The sequence below is a fragment of the Sus scrofa genome, chromosome 14 (genome assembly GCF_000003025.6).
Source record: "Sus scrofa isolate TJ Tabasco breed Duroc chromosome 14, Sscrofa11.1, whole genome shotgun sequence".
Taxonomy (NCBI): Eukaryota; Metazoa; Chordata; class Mammalia; order Artiodactyla; family Suidae; genus Sus; species Sus scrofa.
Genome location: NC_010456.5, coordinates 105754665 through 105777892, shown reverse-complemented (window position 1 = coordinate 105777892; position 23228 = coordinate 105754665). Strand labels below are relative to the sequence as shown.

Sequence of the window (23228 nt, the reverse complement as noted above, 5' to 3'; positions counted from 1 at the left end):
GATAACCATTTTTACCATTGGTCAGTGTCCTTCCAGCAGACTTCAAAATTCATTTATAAATGTGTTCACCACACAGACACACACACACACACAAACAATGGAACTTTTTTTTTTTTTTAATGGAAAGGTGATTGAAGGGATTATGATATACATTATTCCTCTACAACTATTTTCTTTTTATTTTTTTGCTTTTTTTTTTAGGCCACATCCGTGGCACATGGAGGTTCCCAGGCTAGGGGTTGAATTGGAGTTACAGCCGCTGGCCTACACCACAGCCACAGCAACGCAGGATCCGAGCTGCGTCTTCAACCTACACCACAGCTCATGACAACACCAGATCCTTAACCCACTGAGCAAGGCCAGGATCAAACCTGCAAGCTCATGGGTTACTAGTTGGATTTGTTTCCGCTGCGCTACAAAGGGAACTCCCCACAACTTTTTTTTTTTAAGCACTTAATGGTAATGAACACATAGTTCTTACTCTGTGACTTCAGCTGTTATAATGCTTTTATAAAAATTAACTTGCTTAATTTTCATAACAACTTTGTGAAGTAGCTACTGTTATTGTTCCCATTTTATAGATGAGGAAAACAGACCCACAGAGTCTAAATAACTTGCCTAAAGTGATACTGCTAGTAAGTAGAAGAGGTGGAATTTAAATTAGGCATTGTGGCTTTTTCTTTTTCTTCCTTTTTTTTTTTTTTTTTTTTTTGGCCTGCAGGTGCACATGTGGCATATCAAATTCCTGGCCAGGGATCAAATCTGAGCCACAGCTTTGACCTATGCCACTGCTGTGACAATGCCGGTTCCTTAACCCATTGCAACACAGTGAGAACTCCTGGCTTCTTCTTTTGATGGGCGTATATTCTTTCCTTTTTTTTTTTTTCGCTATTACGAATGATGTTACAGTAAATATTTTTATATGTATAATTATTTCTATAGGAAAGATTCCTAAAAGAAGGATTGATGAAGAAAGAATATCTTTTTTTTTCTTTTGCAAGATAAAGTTAATTCTCTTCAAAACAAGCAAATAAAATATTTCTTTGCAGTTTTTATTTCTTATGGTATAAACTTAAATTGCAAAAATTAATACTAGGTATAAAGTGCATGTGCTTATAGCTCTTATATAACTATAAAATCAAATTATATTTACATACAAATAGAAGTGCAGAACCCAATAACATTCTTAAAGTTAACAATATTACTTCAATTAATCCTTCTTTTTATGTGATATTTTTGCAGACTTTCCCCAAAACAGATCTGTTGCTTGATAATGAATCGCAGGGAAGTGGAGTTTTCCTTCCTGAGCTGGATGAACCTGAGTACTGTAATGCTCAGAACACTGCACTTTGGGAATTGCATGCATTGCGGGTAGGACTGTCTGTTCCCTTACACTCTCCCCTGCCCTTTGTGAACAATTTTTTTTTTCAGTGTTTCCCCAAATAGTTATAATTGCCAGAGAACTTAATATATTTTGTTTTGGGAGTGTTTTTCCCAGAATACCTATTTTATTTTTTTGTCTTTTTAGGGCTGCTCCTGCGGCACATGGAGGTTCCCTGGCTAGGGTCGAATCAGGGCTTACACTGGCCTACATCACAGCCACAGCAACGCCAGATCCAAGCCATGTCTGTGACCTACACCACAGCTTGTGGCAACTCTGGATCCTTAATCCACTGAGTGGGGCCAGGAGTCTAACCTGAATCCTCATGGATACTGGTCAGATTTGTTTCCACTGAGCCATGACAGGAACTCCCCCAGAATTCCTGTTTTATTTTTCCCTGCCCTCATTGTTAAGATGTTGAGATGCGTTTTCTAAGGAAGCAGAAAATGATGGCAATTTTTGTGGTGTGAAATTTCTTGAAATCTTTCCCTAACACTATTCAGAATAGAAGGTTTGTCATTGGGTATATTTGTTTCCTGTCTTGAATATTCAGGGAGACTTTCGTACAGCCACCAGTTTCAAGAAGGTTTCACCTCTGTTGTGATCATACAGTGCAGACAGCAGCATTAGAATGAGGCTTACAGGAAATATATTTTCTTTTCATCCTGTAAAAGCAAGACAAAGCTATGTCACTGGTAACTTGGTATCAAACAGATTTGTGTTGGAATCCCTTGAGCAAAAATAGTTTTTTTCTGTAGGTATATGGTTCTTATGAATTACATATGCATATGCAGTTCTAAAAAAATTAGTGTTTATTGAAGTGTAGCTGGTGTATTATAAAATATTGACTTGTGCAAAATGTGATTGTCTTGTTCCCTTCAGCGACATTACCACCCCATAGTGCAGAGATTTGCAGCTCACCTCATCGCTGGAGCTCCTTCTGAAGGCTCAGAAGCACTCAAACCAGAGTTGAGCCGAAGGTAGTATTTAGCATTGCCTTATTACAGAACTTCAAATTTCAGTTGATAGCTTTTTTTTTAAACTAAGAGAAGTCTGTTTTACAAAGTAATAGATTTCAAAATGTAAAGTGCTAGTTGGTTATCTGACTTTGGTCTATGTAACATTCCTGAATTATTCCAAAGGGAAAACATGCTGACTCGGGGTGGGGGCTGGGTGACGGGGGAGGGTCAAAGAACGTTTCACACATACAGATCAGTAGAAAGAATAGCATAGTGAATCCCCAAATGCTAATTACTTAGGTTTAGCATTTAAGAAGATATGCCATATTTGCTCTACAGGAAGACCCATGAATCCAACCACAACGAGACTCCTGTTTCTCTTTGAGTGGTTCTGCTAGGACCAGAAAGGGAGAAGTGAGGAGGGAGAGAAAAGAAGTACTTTGAACACTGCCAACCAGGAGGGAGCAGTCTCTTTCCTTGGCGCTCACAGCCATTTCTATTCAGTGCCCCCTGATCTGTGATTTGGACTGGTGCTTCTAGCATTCACCTTATACTCTTCCAGATGGGAAAAGCATCCTCCTAAAAGAACAACTTTTTATTCTGAAAAATTTTAAAAAGTACAGAGAAGTTGAAACAGTATAAATCACTCCCCCATTAGCAAATACTTCAGTTATACAGAAAATGATATAAAAAACACCCTCTAATATTCCCACTACTCAGAATTAATATTTTGCTGTAGATTTTTCTCCTTTGCAAGCCCACTTGTTTCTTTAAATTGGAGATCACAGACAAGTGATCTTAAGGCAAGATTTTTGGCCCCTTCAGAGTTTGAATAAAAATGTCATTAGTTGCTATCTTTTAAATATTGGAAGCATTCACCTAAACACCACATTTCCAGCTTCTCTTGAAGTATTGACTGGGAGATTTGGCAAAACAGGTCCTCTGTTTTAACCTGGCAGTAGTAAGCTGCTTCCCTTTCTAAATGAGGCATAAATTTCTTGTAAATCCATTTCCTTCTGAGTAAGATAAAAATAACCTTTGGTCTTATTAACTAAGACCTATTATATAACTAGGTCTTATTAACTAAGTAAGATGGCCATTTACTTTTTTCATCCCTCAAACTTCCCACTTGTCCCCCAGTTTTATTTTTCAAAAGGAAAAAAGAGAAAATGATTTTTTTCACTTTTTCATGATCCTTTTCTGGCATGTTTTTATCAGAGATCTTCAACTTTTTGCCTCATTTATGCCAGAAGTTTCCTTTTCAGGAGGAAGATGAGGCATGGGTTTATCCCAGAACCTTGAAAAAGGAGACCTCATGACGGGCTTCCCCTGGAGAGTGGCACTTGGGATGTGAGCCTGATTGCAACCCTGAAGGCCCTTGCTAGTCTCCTTTGGGGAAAGTGGACCAGTCTCAAATCATTAAGGATTCATTTAGATGCATAGGTATAGACATTTACTCTCTCCTGATTGGCTTCTCTTTACTTTCAGTCCAGGCAAACAACTGAAGGGTTGAGCTGAAATCCATGGAAAATAACTCCATGCCTTATACTCTCATGACTAGCTTACACTCAGCATATTGTTCACATACCTGGTTGAGTTGAGATTTGATCACGTTGAGCTTGAGGTCTTTTGCTCAGCCTTTTCATCCAGGCCTATATTTCTGAATGTATACTGTACATCTCTGAGGTGAATTTAGTTGGATAATGGTGTCATAAGATGAGATTTAGGATTATTTAAATAAATATATTTTGTTGGTTTCCAAAGAAAACAAAAACACAAATGAGAAAAGATATGTATTCCTGTGTTCATTGCAGCATCATTTACAATAGCCAAGATATGGAAGCATCTTAAGTGCCCTGATTTATCAATAGATGAATGGATAAAGATGAATTATACATACATAATACAATGGAATATTACTCAGTCATGAAAAGAATTAAAACTTGCCATTAGCAATATCATGGATGGACCTAGAGGGTATCATACTAAGTGAAATAAGTCACAGAAAGACAAATACATGGAGTTCCCATCTTGGCTCAGTGGTTAACGAATCTGACTAGGAACCATGAGTTTGCAGGTTTGATCCCTGTCTTTGCTCAGTGGGTTAAGGATCCGGCATTGCCATGAGCTGTAGTGTAGATTGCAGACATGGCTTAGATCCTACGTTGCCGTAGCTCTGGTGTAGGCTGGCGGCTATAGCTTCAGTTGGACCCCTAGCCTGGGAACCTCCATAGGCTGCAGGTGTGGCCCTAAAAAAAGACAGAAAAGAAAAAAAAAAAAAAAAAAAAAAAAGACAAATACTGTATGATTTCACCCCACCCCCCCAAAAAACTAGAACAGATGAACAAAACAGAAACAGATTTATAGATACAGAGATATAGGTAGTTGCCAGAAGGGAAGGGGTTAGGAGGAGGAGAGAAATTGGTGGGGGGAGATTAGGAGATGCATACTTAATAGTTACAAAATAAATGAGTCATAAGTATGAAATGTACAGTGTAGAGAATGTATGAAATAATTATGTAATGTCTTTGTATTATGACAGATGGTAACCAAACTTCTTGGGATGATCATTTTGAAATGTATAGAAATATCAAATCACTATGTTGTGTAACAGGAGCTAACATACTGTTGTAGGTGAATTATACTTTAAAAACAGACTAATAGAAAAGATCAGACTTGTGGTTACCAGAAGGGGAATTGGATGAAGGCAGTCAAAAGGTAAAACCTCCAGTTAGAAGATAGCAAAGTAGGAGAGATGTAATGTACAACACGATAAGTATAATTAACACTACTGTATGCTGTATATGAAAGTTAAGAGAATAAATCTTAAGATTTCCCATCAGAAGGAAAAAAATTATTTTCTATTTAATTTTGTATCTGTATGAGATGATGGATGTTCACTAAACTTACTGTGATATTCATTTCATGATGTATGCAGATCAGATCATGCTGTACAACTTAAACTTACATAGTGCTCTATGTCAGTTATATCCCAGTAAAACTGGGACAAAGATTTTAATGAGAAAAAAGTCACAAAAACCAAACCGAGGTTGTGTTATATACGGGTTTAGAATAATCAGTCATTCTCTGGGTACAATTTAATTATTTTCAAGTTATACAGATTTGGTGGTGTCTTTCATTTCTTACATTTTTGATTATAGATCTGCTACAGAACTTTTTGAGGCTTACAGCATGGCAGCAATGACATTCAATCCTCCTGTTGAATCTTCAAACTCCAAAAGGAAAGTATGTGGTACTTTTCATTTATTAAAAAAAAAAATGAAAAAACTAAATTAATATCTCTTAACTGATTTCAACTTGCTAAATTGTTTTCTAGGTAGTTTTTTTGTGTGTGTTTAGGAGTTGACAGTAGGAAGGATCTCTGGGGATGGAATTCTATAGAGAAAGTCATGAAACTTTCATTTCATTTAGGATATGGCTGATATGACCTATCTCCTGTCATTGTTATGTTTCATGTGTTGTTTGGGGTCAGCTGTTCCTTTGCTCAGGGCTTTGCTTTTGCTTATGGCATAAAAACTTTTAACTCAAAAAAAATTTTTTTTTTTTTTTTTTTTTTTTTGTCTTTTTGTCATTTCTTGGGCCGCTCCCACGGCATATGGAGGTTCCCAGGCTAGGGGTCTAATCGGAGCTGTAGCCACCGGCCTACACCAGAGCCACAGCAACGCGGGATCTGAGCCACGTCTGCAACCTACACCACAGCTCGCGGCATCGCCAGATCCTTAACCCACTGAGCAAGGGCAGGGATTGAACCCACAACCTCATGGTTCCTAGTCGGATTCGTTAACCACTGCGCCATGATGGGAACTCCTAACTCATACTTTTAATATTTTTTTCAGGATAAAGTTTTACAAGGGGATTCATTTTTGAATGAAGATTTAAATCAGCTAATCAAAAGATATTGCAATGAAGATGCTACTCCGTTGCCTCTGGATTTCACCAAGTATTTGGAAACATCACAACGGTAGTAGAAGAATGAGGAGTCAGTGGACTTTTTTGTATATTTTTGTGTTTGTGCAGATGCACATAAAGCTATGTCATTAATTTAGGACCTTCTTGAGGAGGAAGAATTTCCCTTTGCTTGGCACAGAGTTCTGCCAATTGTGAAAAGAGGCACAGGAAAATCAAGACCATAAGATTGCTTTTTATCATTCAGTGACTCTTTATAACCAAATAAACATTTTTATTGCAACACCACAATGGAAATAACATTCTAAATTTGGGTGTATATAATTTTATGAAGATTTTTTGAGAAAAGGAAGAATAGCTTGCAATTGGATACCAGGTTCTTTGACTCTTACTAGATGGTATGCTTCAAGAAGTAACCTAATTTCAGAGTTCCTCTGTGGCTCAGCAGGTTTAAGGACCTGGTGGTGGTCCTGGAGAGGCTCTGATCACTGCTCTGGTGCAGGTTTGATCCCAAGGCCAGGAACTTCTGCATGCTGCAGGAGCAGCAAAGAAAAGAAAAAGAAGTAATCTAATTTGGCCTATGTGAAAAAGAATGAGGGGCGTCATGGCTACTGTCAAAGTCTGAGTGTGATTCTAGTCTCTTCGAAGTTCTTTGCATTTTCTGTCATGCCCTGGAGGTTAATGGGGGGGGGGGGGAAAGAATTGCTCCCAGGTAGAAAAAAGTCTGAGACTTTACTATTCTGTTTTAAGGATAAACAGTACCCAGTGAGGGGCTTCTCCCACTGCCTTTTTTTTTTTTTTTTTTTTTTTTTTTGAGATGAAATGCCTATTCTTATGAATACATTTTAAAAGCAGTATTTTATCTAACAGCTATTGTTTTATTCTAGGAATGGCCTATGAAATGTGTTTTAATAACCAGGTTATAAATATTCTCTACTGTGAATAGTTGAACAAAACAGCTGTTTTTTTCTGCTTCCTGTTCTTCTGATGTGAGAATTTTAAGAAATGCATAGCAGTCCAACTAAATCTCATATTTCTTGGGAGAAAATAGCTTCAAATGATGCAACTGACAAGGACTTAATCTCTAAAATATACAAACAACTTATACAACTCAACAGCAAAAAAGCCAACAAGCGAGTTGAAAAATGGGCAAAAGACCTGAATAGACATTTCTTCAAGGAAGATGTACAGATGGCCAACAAGCACATGAAAAAATACTGAACATCACTGATTGTTGGAGAAATGCAAATCAAAACCACTATGGGATACCACCTCACACCAGTCAGAATGGCCATCATGAATAAGTCCACAAATGACAAATGCTGGGAGAGAGTGTGGAGAAAAGGGGACCCTCCTACACTGTTGGTGGGGATGTAAATTGGTAAAACCACCATGGAAAACAGTATGGAGGTTCCTCAGAAAACTAAATACAGAATTACCATATGATCCAGCAGTCCCACTCTTGGGCATATACCCAGACAAAACTTTCCTTGAAAAATACACATGCACCCGTATGTTCATTGCAGCACCATTTACAATAGCCGAGACATGGAAACAACCTAAATGTCCATTGACAGACAAATGGATTAAGAAGATGTGGTACATATGTGGTACATAATGGAATACTACTCAGCCATAAAAAAGAAAAATAATGCCATTTGCAGCAACATGGATGGAACTAGAGACTATCATATTAAGTAAGTCAGAGAAAGACAAATACCATATGGTATCACATATCTGGAATAGAATATATGACACAAGTGAACCTTTCCACAGAAAAGAAACTCATAGGAGAACAGACATATGGTTGCCAAGGGGGGGAGGGGGAAAGGAGTGGGATGGACTGGGAATCTGGGGTTAATAGATGCAAACTATTGCGTTTGGAATGGATAAGCAGTGAGATCCTGCCGTATAGCACTGGGAACTGTGGTCACTTGTGATGGAGCATGATGGAAGATGGTGTGTGTGACTGGGTCACTTTGCCGGACGGTAGAAGATTGACAGAGCACTGTAAACCAGCTATAATGGAAAAAAAAAAAATCATTTGAAAAAAATAAATCTCCTATTTCTTCAAAATTATAGAAGCTAAATATTTTAGTTTAGTGCTTAAAGTTTTTTTTTCCTTGTGAAATAAAATAGTTTATCATTTCCAGCAGAATGATGAACATCAGCTTAATAGTGCATGTTAATCTTTTAGCATATTATATATGATTTTTTAGTGTTTCTAAGGTCAGTTTTTTAGGCTTGATTATTTAATGGTGAGAAATGTGTTATTCAGCATAAAATATTTGCTTTTAACCCATTTTCTAGATATCAGAGTCCAAGAATGTTATGAATATTTGTTAAGATGACCAAGGGGTCTTTCCCCTTTGGAGTATGAGTGACCAATACATGTCACAAAGCATTTATTTTCCAAACATATACAAATACATTTATAGTTCACTTTGGCAGCAGAAACTACAGGCAAAAAATCAATTTTGAGAGAAATTCATCAGCTATTTCACACTTGTATTATGCTTTTAATCTTGTTACATATATAGAGACTCACAGTGGGACCATAAAATTATACATCTAGAATTTGAATAGCCTCTATGAATCTGAGGATGAAACAGATTTATGCACTAACTTCTATAACTTTGTATTGATGAGTTTCACTTTCAGAGCTAAATATCATAGTCATTAATAATAACACACAACACACACCCTGAGGCTATAATAAGCTACAGCCCTAACAGTTTTTAACTAAATAGTGAGCACCTACTATGGGCTTAGCACTGTGCTAGGCACTTACAAGTAAAGTGAAGTAGTAAGATGCAGCCTCAGTCTTCTATGTGCTTACATGCCAAGTCAGATCATTCACACTTTTTTTTTTTAATGTGACACTACCCAATTCAACGTCAGAGTGAGTTGTTTCAAATTTCAGGGACCTGTATCATCTGAAATATGGAGGGTTTCAGAGGCCTGCCTATTGGCAGACTTGAGCATAGTATGTTTTGGATCTGTGATTTGTATACAAACAGCTTGATAATCATCAAGATTCAGTATTTCTTATCAAAATCCTTAGGCAAGCATTGCATTTAGGAAGTTGATAAGAGATGACAGAGACCATATAAATTGTTAACAATGGGAGTTCCCACCATGGCATAGTGGTTAATAATCTGACTGGGGTGGCTCAGGGTCGCTCCGGAGTTGCAGGTTTGATTCCTGGCCTGGTGCAGTGGGTTAAAGGATTCAGCAATGCTGCAGCTGTCGCATACATCGCAGCTGCAGCTGTCGCATACACTGCAGCCGCAGCTCGGAGTTAATCCCTGGCTGCATGTGTGACAGGTGCAGCCATAAAGTGGAAAAAACAAAACAATGTAATATATCATAGAAATGTTGACCCAGGTATGGGCTTTGAGTAAGAGGCAATCTCCTTTTCTAATAACTTTTTGGAGGGCCCAGGTATTCACCTCTTCTTGCCCTGCTGCTGATGTGAGAGAAGCAACTGAGAGCTCTTTCCCCACAGGCTGCCTTTCACTATGCCAAGTTTTAGATCAGACACCAGCCAGGAAAATCACCCTACTTACTGGCATGGGGACAGTTGTAGAGCTTTGTGATTTGGTTAATTCAGTTTTAATCACACCAGTATGAGAGTTCTGATTACTTTTCAGAATTAAGCAAGACCTGTGAGGATCTGGGCACAGGAGGAGAGGTGTATAGATATATTGGAAAGGGAGAGAACAGGAAAGGGAAGATGTTTTTAAAAAAGAATACATATGGAGCCATAGTTGAGGCTTTCTATCATTAATGAGCCTCCAGTGTCTCCAGGGCCATTACGATGGGAAACCTCTGGAGTTCTGTGGTGCAGTGGGTTAAGGATCCAGCTTTGTCACTGCAGGGGCAGTTTCAATCCCCCACATCACATGCCACAGATGATGCAGCCACCCCCCCAACCCCAAAAAGGGCTTTCTGTCACTATTGTGATGTCTTCCCTAGAACAAACAAATTTACTCATTAGCTTAATTTCAATAGATGTTACCAACGCTTAGTAAAAAAACTAAAAATTATTGAATATTAAAAAAGGGGAGAACTATATATGGAAGTAAATGTGACTAAAAAACAAGGCATCAGTACCTCACTTTTGTTAGGTCTGGACTCTGTATTACCTGCCAACTGGAGAATTTATAAATAACTTACTTGTTGAATGACATGAAAAGAGGCATTCCCTTTAAGACAGCACTTTCTGCCCCAATAATGTTCCTTCCTTCGGATTTATCCTCAGACTTACACTCAATTCCTTCACACCCTTACATAAACTTACATTAGTTTGCAAAACAGCCAATTCCAGATGAGGTGACTGAGAAAATTAATCTTTCTTCCAGCATCACACATCATATAGGATTGTTATTCAGATCCTTTCTTGCCAGCTATCATTACCTTAAAAGTTGACAACTAACAGAGTGACAATTCATGCTCCTTTTTGTTTTTAGTGAAGCATCTTAAAATACTTTTCCTCAAAATTTTGTAATAAAGCCAGCTTGCATATTTAGATTCTTTTCCTTATCAACTTCACTAATGAAAATGTGCCACCCAGATTTTTAGTAGTCTGAAAAGTATAATGTAATGACTATAGTCTGGGTAGCTATTTTATTTTTTTTTTTAATTTGCCTTTTTGGTTTTTTAGGGCTGAAACCACAGCATATGGAGGGTCCCAGGTTAGGGGTCTAATTGGAGCTGTACCTGCCAGGCTACATCAGAGCCACAGCAACCCCAGATCTGAACCGCGTCTGTGACCTACACCACAGCTCACAGCAATGCTGGATCCTTAACCTACTGAGCGAGGCCAGGGGTCAAACCCACAACCTCATGGTTCCTAGTCGGATTTGTTTCCTCTGCGCCACGATGGGAACTCCTGGGTGGCTATTTCAGATGTATTATAAACAATAGGATAATTTCATTTGGTATACTGATACAGCTGTATAATTCAGAGAAAATCTGTCAAGATTTCCTACTTTGGGCAAACACCAGGTTGTGCTGATTAGTCATAATAGTAAAGTAAATCCTGGAGTTCCCGTCATGGCTCAGTGAGTGGTTAATGAACCCGACTAGCATCCATGAGGACGTGGGTTTGATCCCTGGTCTCGTTCGGTGGGTTAAGGATCTGGCATTGCCATGAGCTATGGCGTAAGTTGCAGATACAGCTCGGATCCTGCATTGCTGTGGCTGTGGCTTGGGCTGGTGGCTACTGCTCAGATTAGACCCCTCACCTGAGAACCTCTGTATGCCGTGGGTGCAGCCCTAGAAAGACCAAAAAAAAAAAAAAAAAAAAAAAAAAAAAAAAAAAATCCTTTACATTTTGAGCAATATGTCTCTCCTAAAATCACAAAGACTCAACTACAATAGAGTATGTGTTTTCACTTCTCAATGGAATGAACCAAGTTGTTGCAACATAGGCAGTAGGCTGGGTTCATGCAAAACTTAGTCTCTCATTCAGTCTCAAAGTTTTAAGTTTCAGATTTTATGCTTCAGCCAAATCAATTATGTTAAAGTCTATGGGGTAGGGTTGGGGCAGGGCAGAACTTAGAAAGAGTCAAGGCCAGGTGATAAACCTAGTGAGACCAATCTTGCTTTCCATCTCTATACTCTGCACAGTTTTCACGTTGACTCGAGCCAATTAAACCAATAACTCGGTTTTTATTACACGGTAAGCACAACCAGAAAGGAAAAAGTGCCTATTAGTTTAGAGGAGCTTGTGATTTAGTGGTTTTGGATGTTTTTAAAAATGAGACAAGGAGTTACGGTCATAGCTCAGTGGTTAAAGAAACTGACTAGTATCCATGAGAACACGGGTTCAATCCCTGGCTCTGCTCAGTGGGTTAAGAATCTGGTGTTTCCGTGAGCTGTGGTGTAGGTCACAGACTTGGCTTGGATCCTGCATTGCTGTGGCTGTAGTGTAGGCCAGCAGCTACAGCTCTGACTCGACCCCTAGCCTGGGAACCTCCATATGCTGTGGGTGCAGCCCTCAAAAGACAAAAGATTAAAAAAAAAAAAAAAAGGCAGTATTGTGCATTTGTTGTAGACTATTTGATTTAAAAAGAAATCTGCAGCAGGGTTCAAATGATATGAAACTGGAATAGCTGAATTCTGTGGACAAGCAGATGGTAATTCTAGTGCTGAGGCTTTGAGTCAGTAAGAACTTCCAACAACAGGAAAGCTGCATTACACTTTTTTTTTAGAGTATGCAAAGAACTTGGGGATTGTTTTATTCATTTTTATGGTGAAAAACTTCTCAAAATAAAGGTTAGGGTTTTTAATGTGTTTCATAATTTGAAGAAAAATGTCTTAGGTATTCCTCTTGTGGCTCAATGAGTTAAGAACCCAACTTAGTGTCCATGAGGATGTGGGTTCAATCCTTGGCCTTGCTCAGTAGGTGAAGGATTTGGTGTTGCCATGGCTGTGGTGTAGGTGGGCAGCTGTGGCTCTGATTCAACCCCTGGCCTGGGAACTTCCATATGGCGCAGGTGCGGTAATAAGAAGAAAAAAGTCTTATATGTTTGGTTTTTTTTTTGTCTTTTCTAGGGCCACTCCCTCGGCATATGGAGGTTCCCAGGCTAGGGGTCTAATGGGAGCCGTAGCCACCAGCCTACGCCAGAGCCACAGCAACGCCAGGATCCGAGCCACGCCTGCAACCTACACCACAGCTCATGGCAACGCCGGATCGTTGGCCCACTGAGCAAGGCCAGGGATCGAACCCGCAACCTCATGGTTCCTAGTCGGATTCGTTAACCACTGCGCCACGACGGGAACTCCTTAAATGTTAATATCCATAGATAAAATTTGGACTTTAGAGGAACACATTTCATTTTAAAAGACATAATATGCTTCATACCAAGAATAAGAAGAATCCTTTACACTTACATTTTAGTTTTATACAACACAGTTTTAAAAATAATTTACATTAAATGGCAAGTCTCCCTTGGATCAATAGCTCTTCAGTGAATCAGAAGTGAAAATGATGCCTTCTGGTCTAGTTCAGGTTTTTCGAGCATACATTTCTTTTTAGAAGATTTGTCTTCAAATAGTCAAATAGAACCACTAATGCTTCTAATCCATAAGCGATATCAAGAAAGCTATGTATAATAAATAGATAGGTACAGTGTCAGTACAAACCTTGCAAAATAAATAAACACCAACTCAATCTACTTCTGCTTTAAAAATACAGTTATGTTTCTTGTTAAGATGTTACAACTCAGTAGATACTATATTATATGTTATTCTAAATTCATTTTGTGGAAACCAAAAGTCTGTGAATATATAAGTAATAAACATAAAAAAAACCCCACCCAACATGATTCTATATGTAAAAAAGAATCCTAAGAGTACACTATGGTACACAATGTAGAAACTACACTGAACTACTTTTTAATGAATCTTACAGGACATATTTACACTTGCAATGCCCAAAAACTTCCAATTCTCAGCCATAAAACGTATGACCAAACTAGCTTGCTTATTTTTAGACCTCTGTGCCTCTTGTTCTCAGTTTTCTAAGTCGGGTCAGCAAACTATGGCCCTTTGGACCAGACTCCAGCCTGCCACCTGTTTCTGTGTGGCTCTTGAACTAAGAATGGTTTTTACATTTTTAAGTGATTTAAGAAAATCAGAAGAACATGACATGGGAAACTTATGTAAAATACTAATTTCAGTGTCTCTGAATAGCTTTATTGGACCACAGCCACATTCATTCATGTATGTATCGCCCATGACTGCTTTTGCACTAGAGCTGAGTAGTTGCAACAGAGACCATACGGTCCATAAAGCCTAAAATATTTACTATCTAGCCCTTCACAAAGTTTGCTGACCCTTGCTCTAAGTCAGTTATTGCAAGCTTAGCTATGTAGATCTTCTAACCGTTGACCTGTGTAAAATGGCAGTCTGCTGGGCTTCTCTGCTTCGTTCTTCAAGAAACTGGCCAGGAGCTAGCCCTCTGCCATTTTGTTTGTTACCTCAGCATGGGCCTCGTATCATGAGTTCAGAAATCATCAATTTCCAGTTTAATGAAAATAAGGAAATTATATTTATTTCCGTCATGATCATTCTTTAACTTCTTGCCAAAAGATCTTCACCTGTAAAGTTGTATCATAGGTTTGTTAGTATATTTAAACATGAAGGATCGGAAACACAAGTGTACTAAGGGTTTAGTGTTTTCAGCCAACATGAACCCAAAGCGCTGGTGGCTGGGTTTGGGGGAGAGACTGTTTCCTATAACTCACAGTGTTATAATATCATGTTCCTGGAAGGTGGAACATTAGGCTATTTTTGCCTGGAACACCACATTCTTTCTAGAGTTTTTTTTTTCTTCTTTAACCACAATTAAATTGTTCAACTTAAAAAAAAAAAGTGGACTTCTTTCAACTAGTTATATATATTCCTTCATATAAGGTAAATAACTACTTGTTTAGAAGGCCAATGGGAGAAAATTACATCTTTCTGGACCCCACATTGGTACCCCCCATCTTTAAGGGATAAAAACCCCTATAGGACAACAGAGGAGGGCACTCTTCTCCCCTTCTCAGCCTGTCCTGGGAGCTGTTTGTTTTCCTGTAATAAAGACTTTGCTTGCAAAAAAAAAAAAAAAAAGTATATATATATATATATATATATATATATATATATATTACTTGTTTAGAAATTCTTAGATTATTATTAGGGATAACTCTTTAAACTTTAGAGGTGAGTATTTTAGAATAACATGAAGTATTATATCACTTAGCAATAAGAATACTAAACTTATTTTCTTTTGAGCATATAGGAGAGGCCCTTCTTTTTTCACAAGTGTTCTTTCTTGGAAACATGATCTGTAACGTTAACATAAGACATATTTTCCCATAGATGCATCAATGGCTATTATTATTAAGTATTTTATCAATGGCTATTTTATTTTTACTTTTTTAAAAAATAAATTTTATTGGTGTATAGGCCGATGTTGTGTTAGTTTCAGGTGGACTGCAAAGTGATACCAATGGCTAATTTAAAGAGAAGCTTCCCAAGTTTAAGGAAAGATGTGAGGTTAATTGACTGATTCTGAATTGTCTGCTTACTGTAGAAAAATTGAGTCCAAAAGTAATCATCTAAATTTCCACTACCTTCCCTACTCCTAAAATACAAGCAAATAGAAATGCTCATTATAGCAAGCATATTATTTAAAATCAGATTTCTAGTGGAGTTGTATTCCTATGTGCTTTAACCTTCTGGCACACTGAGGGTTCCTTATACACAGAGTGTATTTTCACTCTATCATTATGGAGGTTATAATATACAGGTGTGTATAACATTATCATACTTATGATTTATTTGATGCTACATTCTTGCTATGGAAAACAATATTTAAAATTTGATTGCTGTTTGTAATGGTGTGTTCATAGACCAGGGTGAGTCATTTTCCCCAAACCTGAAGAAGCTCAACATGGTGCTAGGTCCTAAAGCTAACCTGGCTCTTGGAGAAGTACTGACTGTGACACTGCAGCAGAAAAGGAAGTGAACATGGAACTTTAAAAATGGGATACCAGGAATTCCAGTTGTGGCTCAGTGGTAATGAACCCGACTAGTATCCATGAGGATGTGGGTTTAATCCTTGGCCTCACTCAGTGGGTTAAGGATCTGGCATTGCCATGAGCTGTGGTGTAGGCTGGCAGCTACAGCTCTGATTAGACCCATACCCTGGGAACTTCTATATGCCATGGGTGTGGCCCTAAAAAGAAAAAAAAAAAAAAAAAAAGGGATACCAGATGTACCTCAACAGAAAATGGGTACTGAGCCTTCTCAGAGTCTGGAACAGCCTAGGGCTTCCTATTCTGTGTATATTCACCATTATCTGAAGCTAGGTGATGTGGATTGCTGCCTTATTGCCAAGATTTCTTCCTGATGTGTCTTTGCAAGCAGAACCTAAACAGCTATGAATTGGAATAGCTGGAGGTGCAGATGTTCTGCAGGAAGTGGTTTCCTGTATTTGGCCTTATCTGTTTAGAAAGAGTTTTCTTTGTAAATGTACAATGGGGCTCCAGTTGTCTTAGGAGTGGCTCCTTAAACAATGGGTCAATGTAGCAGGCCTTCTTTGGAGCTGTTAGAAATCAAATGTGGCCCTGTCAAGAAGGATCAATGAATTATTTAATTATGAGCTTCTACAATTTTATGCAAGAAATATCTGACTGTGGTAAAGACAGATGATGTAACTCTGCAGTTTAGGAAACAATGCCTTCATTGTGCTGTTGGTTGTTCTTTTTCTCTTTTTTGGCCGCACCCAAGGCATATGGAAGTTCCTGGGACAGGGACTGAATCTAAGCCACAGCTGCCACCTATGCCACAGCTGCGGCAAAGCGGAATCCCTAACCAGACTAACTGGACTGGGAATCAAACCTGTGCCTCAGCAGCGATCAGATCCACTGTAGAGACAATCCTGGGTCCTTAACCTCCTGCACCATAGAGGGAATTCCCTGGTTGGTCTCTTGAGAATTTTAAATCTTAGAACTATGATGGACCATGTGAAAAGTGGGCTTTAATAATTCTTCGGGCTCATTAAGAAACTAAATGAAAAGAAATCTGCTTGGTTTCCTCAAAAGTATTTTTTTTTTTAAATTCAAGTTCCATATAATATGTCTTTTTTAAGACAGAATGAAATGTACTCTATGTGAATACCAAGCAGTGAGCTGGCAACCAAAGGCATGATTTACTGCAGGCTGTTATTTTGCTTTCTTTTTAATCATCACACCCTGGTTCCCAGATTTTAATTTTTTAGTTGAGGCAGAAAAAGTTGAGGTTGTTGAGGCTCAATCAGACCTAAATTAGAAGAATATAAAACTAGAACACTAAAGGAATAAAAGCTGCATAGCAGCCTTCCAAGAATGTTCATGTGAGTTACCAGTAATTAAGATAGTTCTATGTCTGAAGAAATAAGGCTGTTGTAGTTTGGGCAAGTTCATTGTCCTCTTGGGGCCTTTAGTTATCTACAAAATAAGGGGGTCTAAAATTATAAACGCAGAAGGGATGTTTATCTTCAGAGCCCTTCTCCCTTAGGGTACCACTCTTACCTGCCCCCGGGACATCCTCCTCTTAGAAAAGACAAAAAGGGAGTGTACAAACTATGGCTTACTACCTAGTATAGGTTGACCCCCCGTTTCAGAATGGTGCAGTGACTCCGAATACCTGGATGAAATGTGCTAGCCTTGCTCACTGCCGATAGTCTACTGTGTCACTGGAGGACAAGCCACCCGCAGGTTTCTCCTCCTTGTTCTGGACGCTTTCTGAGGCCAAGACCGGAGCAGGTGATGTGAGTCCTCGGGGCTGTTTAGTTGACTTGGTGAGCTTCTTGAGTTCACTTGCAAAAGAGATGCCTTTTCTTTTGTCTTCTCGGGATGCCTGTGTAAAACAAGAACTTTCCTTTGCTATTATGTTAAAGCCAGGATCCTCAATGACATGACACTGTATCAGAAGCAGCCTTTTCTTCTTCTCTCTCTAGTTAAGCAGAGTTTTGGGAAGCAGGGCTGAGGGATTACACTCTCAGGGTTGCTTAAACAGAGGGGAATACATTTCTTTTCACCAAATGGAAACAGCCAAATAATACTCTTCTAATTTCCTTGACTCAAGGACTTTATCCTACATTTCACTAACTCCTGAATTTGATCCCCGTAGTTATGAATATCAGATTATTTGTGAAGATAGCAAAACAACCTTGAGCTTTACCTGCACCTGTTCCTTTAGCTTAAGGATGAATTTTCCTGCACCTTTCCACTTGCTTTGGGCTTGAAACACACACTCCTGATCCAAAAGGACGCGCTGGGAGGACTTTGGGGTAGAAGACTTCTTGTTGGTGGTGTCTTTCACCACCTCTTCCAAAAGCACATAGTCACTTGGGTTGGGGTTGCTGAGGATGCTATAGGAATATTTGGCTTTGCATAACGTCTGAAAGATAAGTTATGATTAACTGAATAAAGATAGTATCTCCAACACTTGTTTCACTGTAACTGAGACGTTAAGGTGGAAAAATGTCACAGACTTTTAGAGAAGGAGGGGATCTTTCAGATCATGTCACCCACTTCTCATTTTACCTTTTTGTCATTGTAGCTTATACGAACTTTCCCACATTGCCTAACATAGCTTCACGATGGTCCACAATTTATGCGTTATCTCCATTTTCAGACCAGGAAGCTTAAGAGGTCAAGCAGATTCCAGAGGGTGCACAGCTAATAAGTAACAGAAAAAGGGCTTGAACCAGATTTTCTGCATGAACCCGAGCTTGTGGACACAAGGGTCATGCAGACAGCAAGGGACAGAATTCTGACCCTCAGGAGCCTCTCTGTCCCACAAGGCTGCTCACAGTCTCATCTCACAGTCTTGGATGTTGAAGACATTTTATCTATCTATCTTTAGGGCCACACCTGCAGCATTTGGAAGTTCCCAGGCTAGAAGGTGAATCAGAGCTGCAGCTGGGGCCTACACCATAGCCACAGCAAAACCAGTTCTGAGCTCCATCTGTGAACTATGCTGCAGCTCACGGCAATGCTAAATCCTTAACCCAATGAGTGGGGCCAGGGATTGAACCCACATCCTCATGGATACTGGTCAAGTTTGTAACCCACTGAGCCACAACAGAACTCTTGAAGATTTTAGAACTTACCTGGTCTCACTTCTCATTCAGTACAAGATTACCTTTCATCTATGCACTTTTTCACTCGTCAAAGATTTACTGAGGGCTTACTATGTCCCACACATTATACTTGAGTTTGGGGAGTTTCAAAGTCTATTAAGGAGGCTAATGCTGATCAAATTATCATACAATAAGAATAGCAAGTAGCACTTAAATAGTGCTTCTCATTGTATTAGGCATGCATGCTTTATATATACTTCCTTACTCTTCACAACAAATATATGAGGAAAGTGCTCTTATACTATCTCTGTGTTATCTACATGGCAATTTACCATACAGTGGTGAATAAGATATGGTGGGAGGATTTATATGACAGAAATTGGCAAAGGCTACAAATCACAGCCTTTTTTCTTTTTTTTTCCCCCAAAGAGCCAGTTTAGCAGCATACCACTGTAACTAAGGCACAGGTGGTTAAATAACTTGCCCAAGACCTCAGAGCTAGTAAGAAGTAGAGCTGGGACTGCAACATAGAGCAATCCGATCCAGAGTCCATGCTGTTAACCATGATGCTATACAACTTCTGAGATGAGTGTTTAATAAATGCAAATCACAACACAGCTTTGAAAGGAGGAAAGAATTCTCTGGAGCCAGGTATATAGAGTGGGACAATCAGAGGAGGGGCGAGGGTCGGAGGAGGCCTCCTGCATGTTCTCTGAAGGATCCCTGAGAGAGTTCCCATTGTGGCTCAGCAGAAATGAATCTGACTAGTTTCCATGAGGATGGAGGTTTGATCCCTGACCCTGCTCATGTGTTAAGGATCTGGTGTTGCTGCCATCTGTGGTCACAGACGTGGCTTGGATCCTGCATTGCTGTGGCTGTGGTGTAGGCTGGTGGCTACAGCTCCAATTAGACCCCTAGCCTGGGAACCTCCATGGGCCATGGGTGCAGCTCTAAGAAGACAGGGGAAAAAAAAAAAGGGGGGATCCCCGAGAGATACTAGTTATGGGCTTAGGCCTTTCTGGAACAGTGACACTCCTGCTTGGCAGAGCTGCCTCCTGCATCTGTTATCAAGGCCTCATAGAGTGCCTGACTCACCACAGGTACCAGGCGAGTCTCGCTGAAGGAATAAATAGTTCCCAGCATAAAGAGGCATGCTGTCCCTTGTCAGGTCTCCATTGTTTTACAGCCTCATTCACAAAATGAGCTGATGTCTGATTTGTCCCAACAGTTTACTCTGTGGATGGGACTGAGGTGAGGAAGGGGAGGCCGTCACCTGCTGGATGACATCCTGGGCGGTGCTGACACGGGGCGCTTTGATGACCGTCCGCGGTTGCTCTGGAGAAACGTCATGCACTTGGACAAAGAAACTCTCCTCCTCTGAGCTCAAGATCATCTCCTTGTCATCTTGAACAATGCTTTTCTCTTCCAGGTTCTATGTTGAACAATAAGAAAAGTCTGAGTGAAGGGGAGGATGGTACAGAATCAGGAAAGAAAAATCTAGGAAAATTTTGAGATGGATCTTGGTAATGTGAAAACAGCTTCTTCTTAGCTTTATATTCCGTACACTAGTTAATATTTCAAAAACTATTCAAAAAGTATATACACGTCTTCTTAGAGGAAGAAAGTACTGTAAGTTTTTGCTGATGTTGAAACACTGATAAAAAGAATCCAAGAATTACCATCACTGTCCTGGAAATTCCAATCAGCCTAGGACCCAGAATTGTCCCATTGATATTAAAGTCAAAAACGGGTAACTGTCACCAGGTGGCGCCAAACCGTAACCAGGACCCAAAATGACTGGACCTGGAGCATCTCACCAGCAAGCTACACAGGCTCATCTCAATCGTTTCATTAATCTTGAAGTTGTGGTCCCTATAATTTAACACAACTGAAGTGTTTAGACCCTATTCATCACATTATGCATGAGGAGGAGTTATTTACTATATTTATCCCATAAAATAAGATTGTATGCTAGTACATATACTGTTCTACAGCTTATTTTTTCTTCCCACCTATGATATTGTAGTCATCATTTCCTGTAAGTTTCTAAAGATTTTGCATAATATGTCATTGTATTGATCAAAAGGTATTTAACCAATCAGAGAATGGGGTTGGGTGGCAATTCACACGACATAATTTATAATCTCACAGTCCTGAAAATCAGGATGCAAATAAGCAAGACAAAAACCAAAAGAAGTTCTAAGGTTTGCCATATAAAATATCCCAACAACCATGCCTTGGGAATTCTAAGAGAACTCTGTAGAGCCTCACTCAGAGCTTACTGATTTTTAAGCCATTTTCAGCCACATTAGAAGCCACAGATTATGGCTATAACAATAGCCCTTATTTGCATATTCCTTTATAGTTTACTAAGCATTTTTCTACATATTGTCTACATGTTTGGCCTGAGTCTCATACTAATTTTTAAAGTTTTATTGACATATGGTTAATTTACAAGGTTGTGATAATTCCTGCTGTACAACAAAGTGACCCAGTCATACATATGCATATATCCATTCTCTCTCAAATTCTGTCCCCACATTCACGATAATCTTTTTTTTAAAATTTAGGGCCACACCTGCGGCATATGGAAGTTCCCAGGCTAGGGATCGAATCAGAGCTGTAGCTACCAGCCTATACCACAGCCACAGCAATGCAGGATCTGAGCCGTATCTGCGACCTACACTACAGCTCAGCCAACACTGGATCCTCAACCCACTGAGTGAGGCCAGGGATTGAACCTGCATCCTTATGGATACTAGTCGGTTTTGTTACCATTGAGCCATAATGGGAGCTCCATAGTAATCTTTTTGAGTCAAGTAGGGTAATTTCTGGTACTCTTTTCACAAATTAGGGCACAGAGATTAACAGAAATGAGATGAACTCTTGAAGGTCATTGATGTAATTTGTGTCAGAGCCAGGTTTGCTGGATTTCAAATCCAGCAGCTATCTGAAGAAAGCATATTGACCGCAAGAAGATATCTAAGAGATTGAGAGCTTAGGAGACAAGAAAATTATACAAAGCAGGCAGGAGAGGTCAGAGGTCACAGACAGCAGCTTAGGGACTTTGAATATATGGGAAAACTACTAGTATATCTTACGAGTCCTACAGAGTTAACTAAATGAAATACAGCCCCAAACTATCAACTATGTCAGTGATGGCTTGCTTTCATTAAGTGCTGAGTTAATTTATTCAATCAATAAATTTGTACTGTGTGTCACTGTGCAGCTAGTAAGCCTACATACATTAAATCTGATTTGTTTGTTTATTTTTGCTTTTTAGGGCTGCACTCACAACATATGGAAATTCCTAGGCTAGGGGTTGAATCAGAGCTACAGCTGCTGGCCTACACCATAGCCACAGCAACTCAGGATCTGAGCTGCATCTGTGACCTATATATACCACAGCTTGTGACAATGCTGGGTCCTTAACCCACTGAGCAAGACCAGGGATTGAACCAGCATCCTCATGGATCCTATTTGGGTTTGTTAAACTGCTGAGCCACGAAGGTAACTCCCTGTTATCTTTTCTATTTTCTTTTTGCCATTTTCACAGCATGAGGAAGTTCTAGGGCCAGGGACTGAACCCACCCCATAGCAGCAACCCAAGCCATAGCAGTGACAATGCTGAATCCTTAACCTTCTGAGCCACCAGAGAACTCCTGATTTATTATCTTTTGAGATAATTTCACAGTCATTTAAAAACTCTTCTCCCAACAAAGGCATATAGAGGAGAGCTTGCAATATTTTACTTACCAGAAAATGCTTGTTAGTCTTCTCCTCTAAATTACCCCCTTTCCCCCCCCACAATGCTTCTGTTCTACTAGCTTTATTACACATTTATTCCTGATGTGGCTACTGCCTGTTGTCAAATACATTTAAAATGGCATATAGGGGATCCCTAACCTCCAAGTCCTTCTAACCATGTGATGAAGTCCTGCTGTGACACTCAACAGCCTGCCCACGTTTCCTTCTGCTCACTGTTCCCCATGGTGCTGGGCGAGGAGGCACCACAGGGCTAACTCAACTCCTGCCTGGGCAGCACCAGGTGGTGGAAAGAAGCCCTAACACCTGAGTTCTTTCTACTTTTCTCCCTGTTGTTACTTATATCCCTGAACTCGTTTCTTTTCTTTCTTTCTTTTTTGTCTTTTTGCCTTTTCTAGGGCTGCTCCCATGGCATATGGAGGTTCCCAGGCTAGGGGTCCAGTTGGAGCTGTAGCCACAAGCCTACACCAGAGCCACAGCAACAAGGGATCCAAGCCATGACTGCGACCTATACCACAGCTCACGGAAACATGAGATCCTTAACCCACTGAGCAAGGCCAGGGATCGAACC

At 39.6% G+C, this 23228-nt stretch overlaps 2 protein-coding genes across 8 annotated transcripts in view; one reads left to right on the top strand and one right to left on the bottom strand.

The window, feature by feature from the left end:
• Positions 1 to 11594, top strand: part of NOC3L (NOC3 like DNA replication regulator) — a 40070-nt gene extending 28476 nt beyond the window's left edge. Inside the window, 4 exon segments of one of the 2 annotated variants that reach the window (NM_001144115.1) lie at positions 1243 to 1371; positions 2264 to 2361; positions 5502 to 5586; positions 6198 to 6326. In NM_001144115.1, coding sequence (NP_001137587.1) covers positions 1243 to 1371; positions 2264 to 2361; positions 5502 to 5586; positions 6198 to 6326 — 441 coding nt within the window. 2 annotated transcript variants of the gene reach the window in all.
• PLCE1 (phospholipase C epsilon 1) overlaps positions 13157 to 23228 on the bottom strand; it is a 342109-nt gene continuing 332037 nt past the window's right edge. For 4 of the 6 annotated variants that reach the window (XM_021074005.1, XM_021074008.1, XM_021074006.1 and 1 more), the window contains 4 exons: positions 20166 to 20324; positions 17989 to 18207; positions 17452 to 17664; positions 13157 to 14375 (listed from right to left, as the gene is read on the bottom strand). In XM_021074005.1, the coding sequence (XP_020929664.1) occupies positions 17476 to 17664; positions 17989 to 18207; positions 20166 to 20324 (567 nt within the window). In that variant the 3' untranslated portion in view covers positions 13157 to 14375; positions 17452 to 17475. The remainder of the gene's footprint in view (positions 14376 to 17451; positions 17665 to 17988; positions 18208 to 20165; positions 20325 to 23228) is intronic. The other 2 variants (XM_021074007.1, XM_021074009.1) reach the window with 1 other exon arrangement.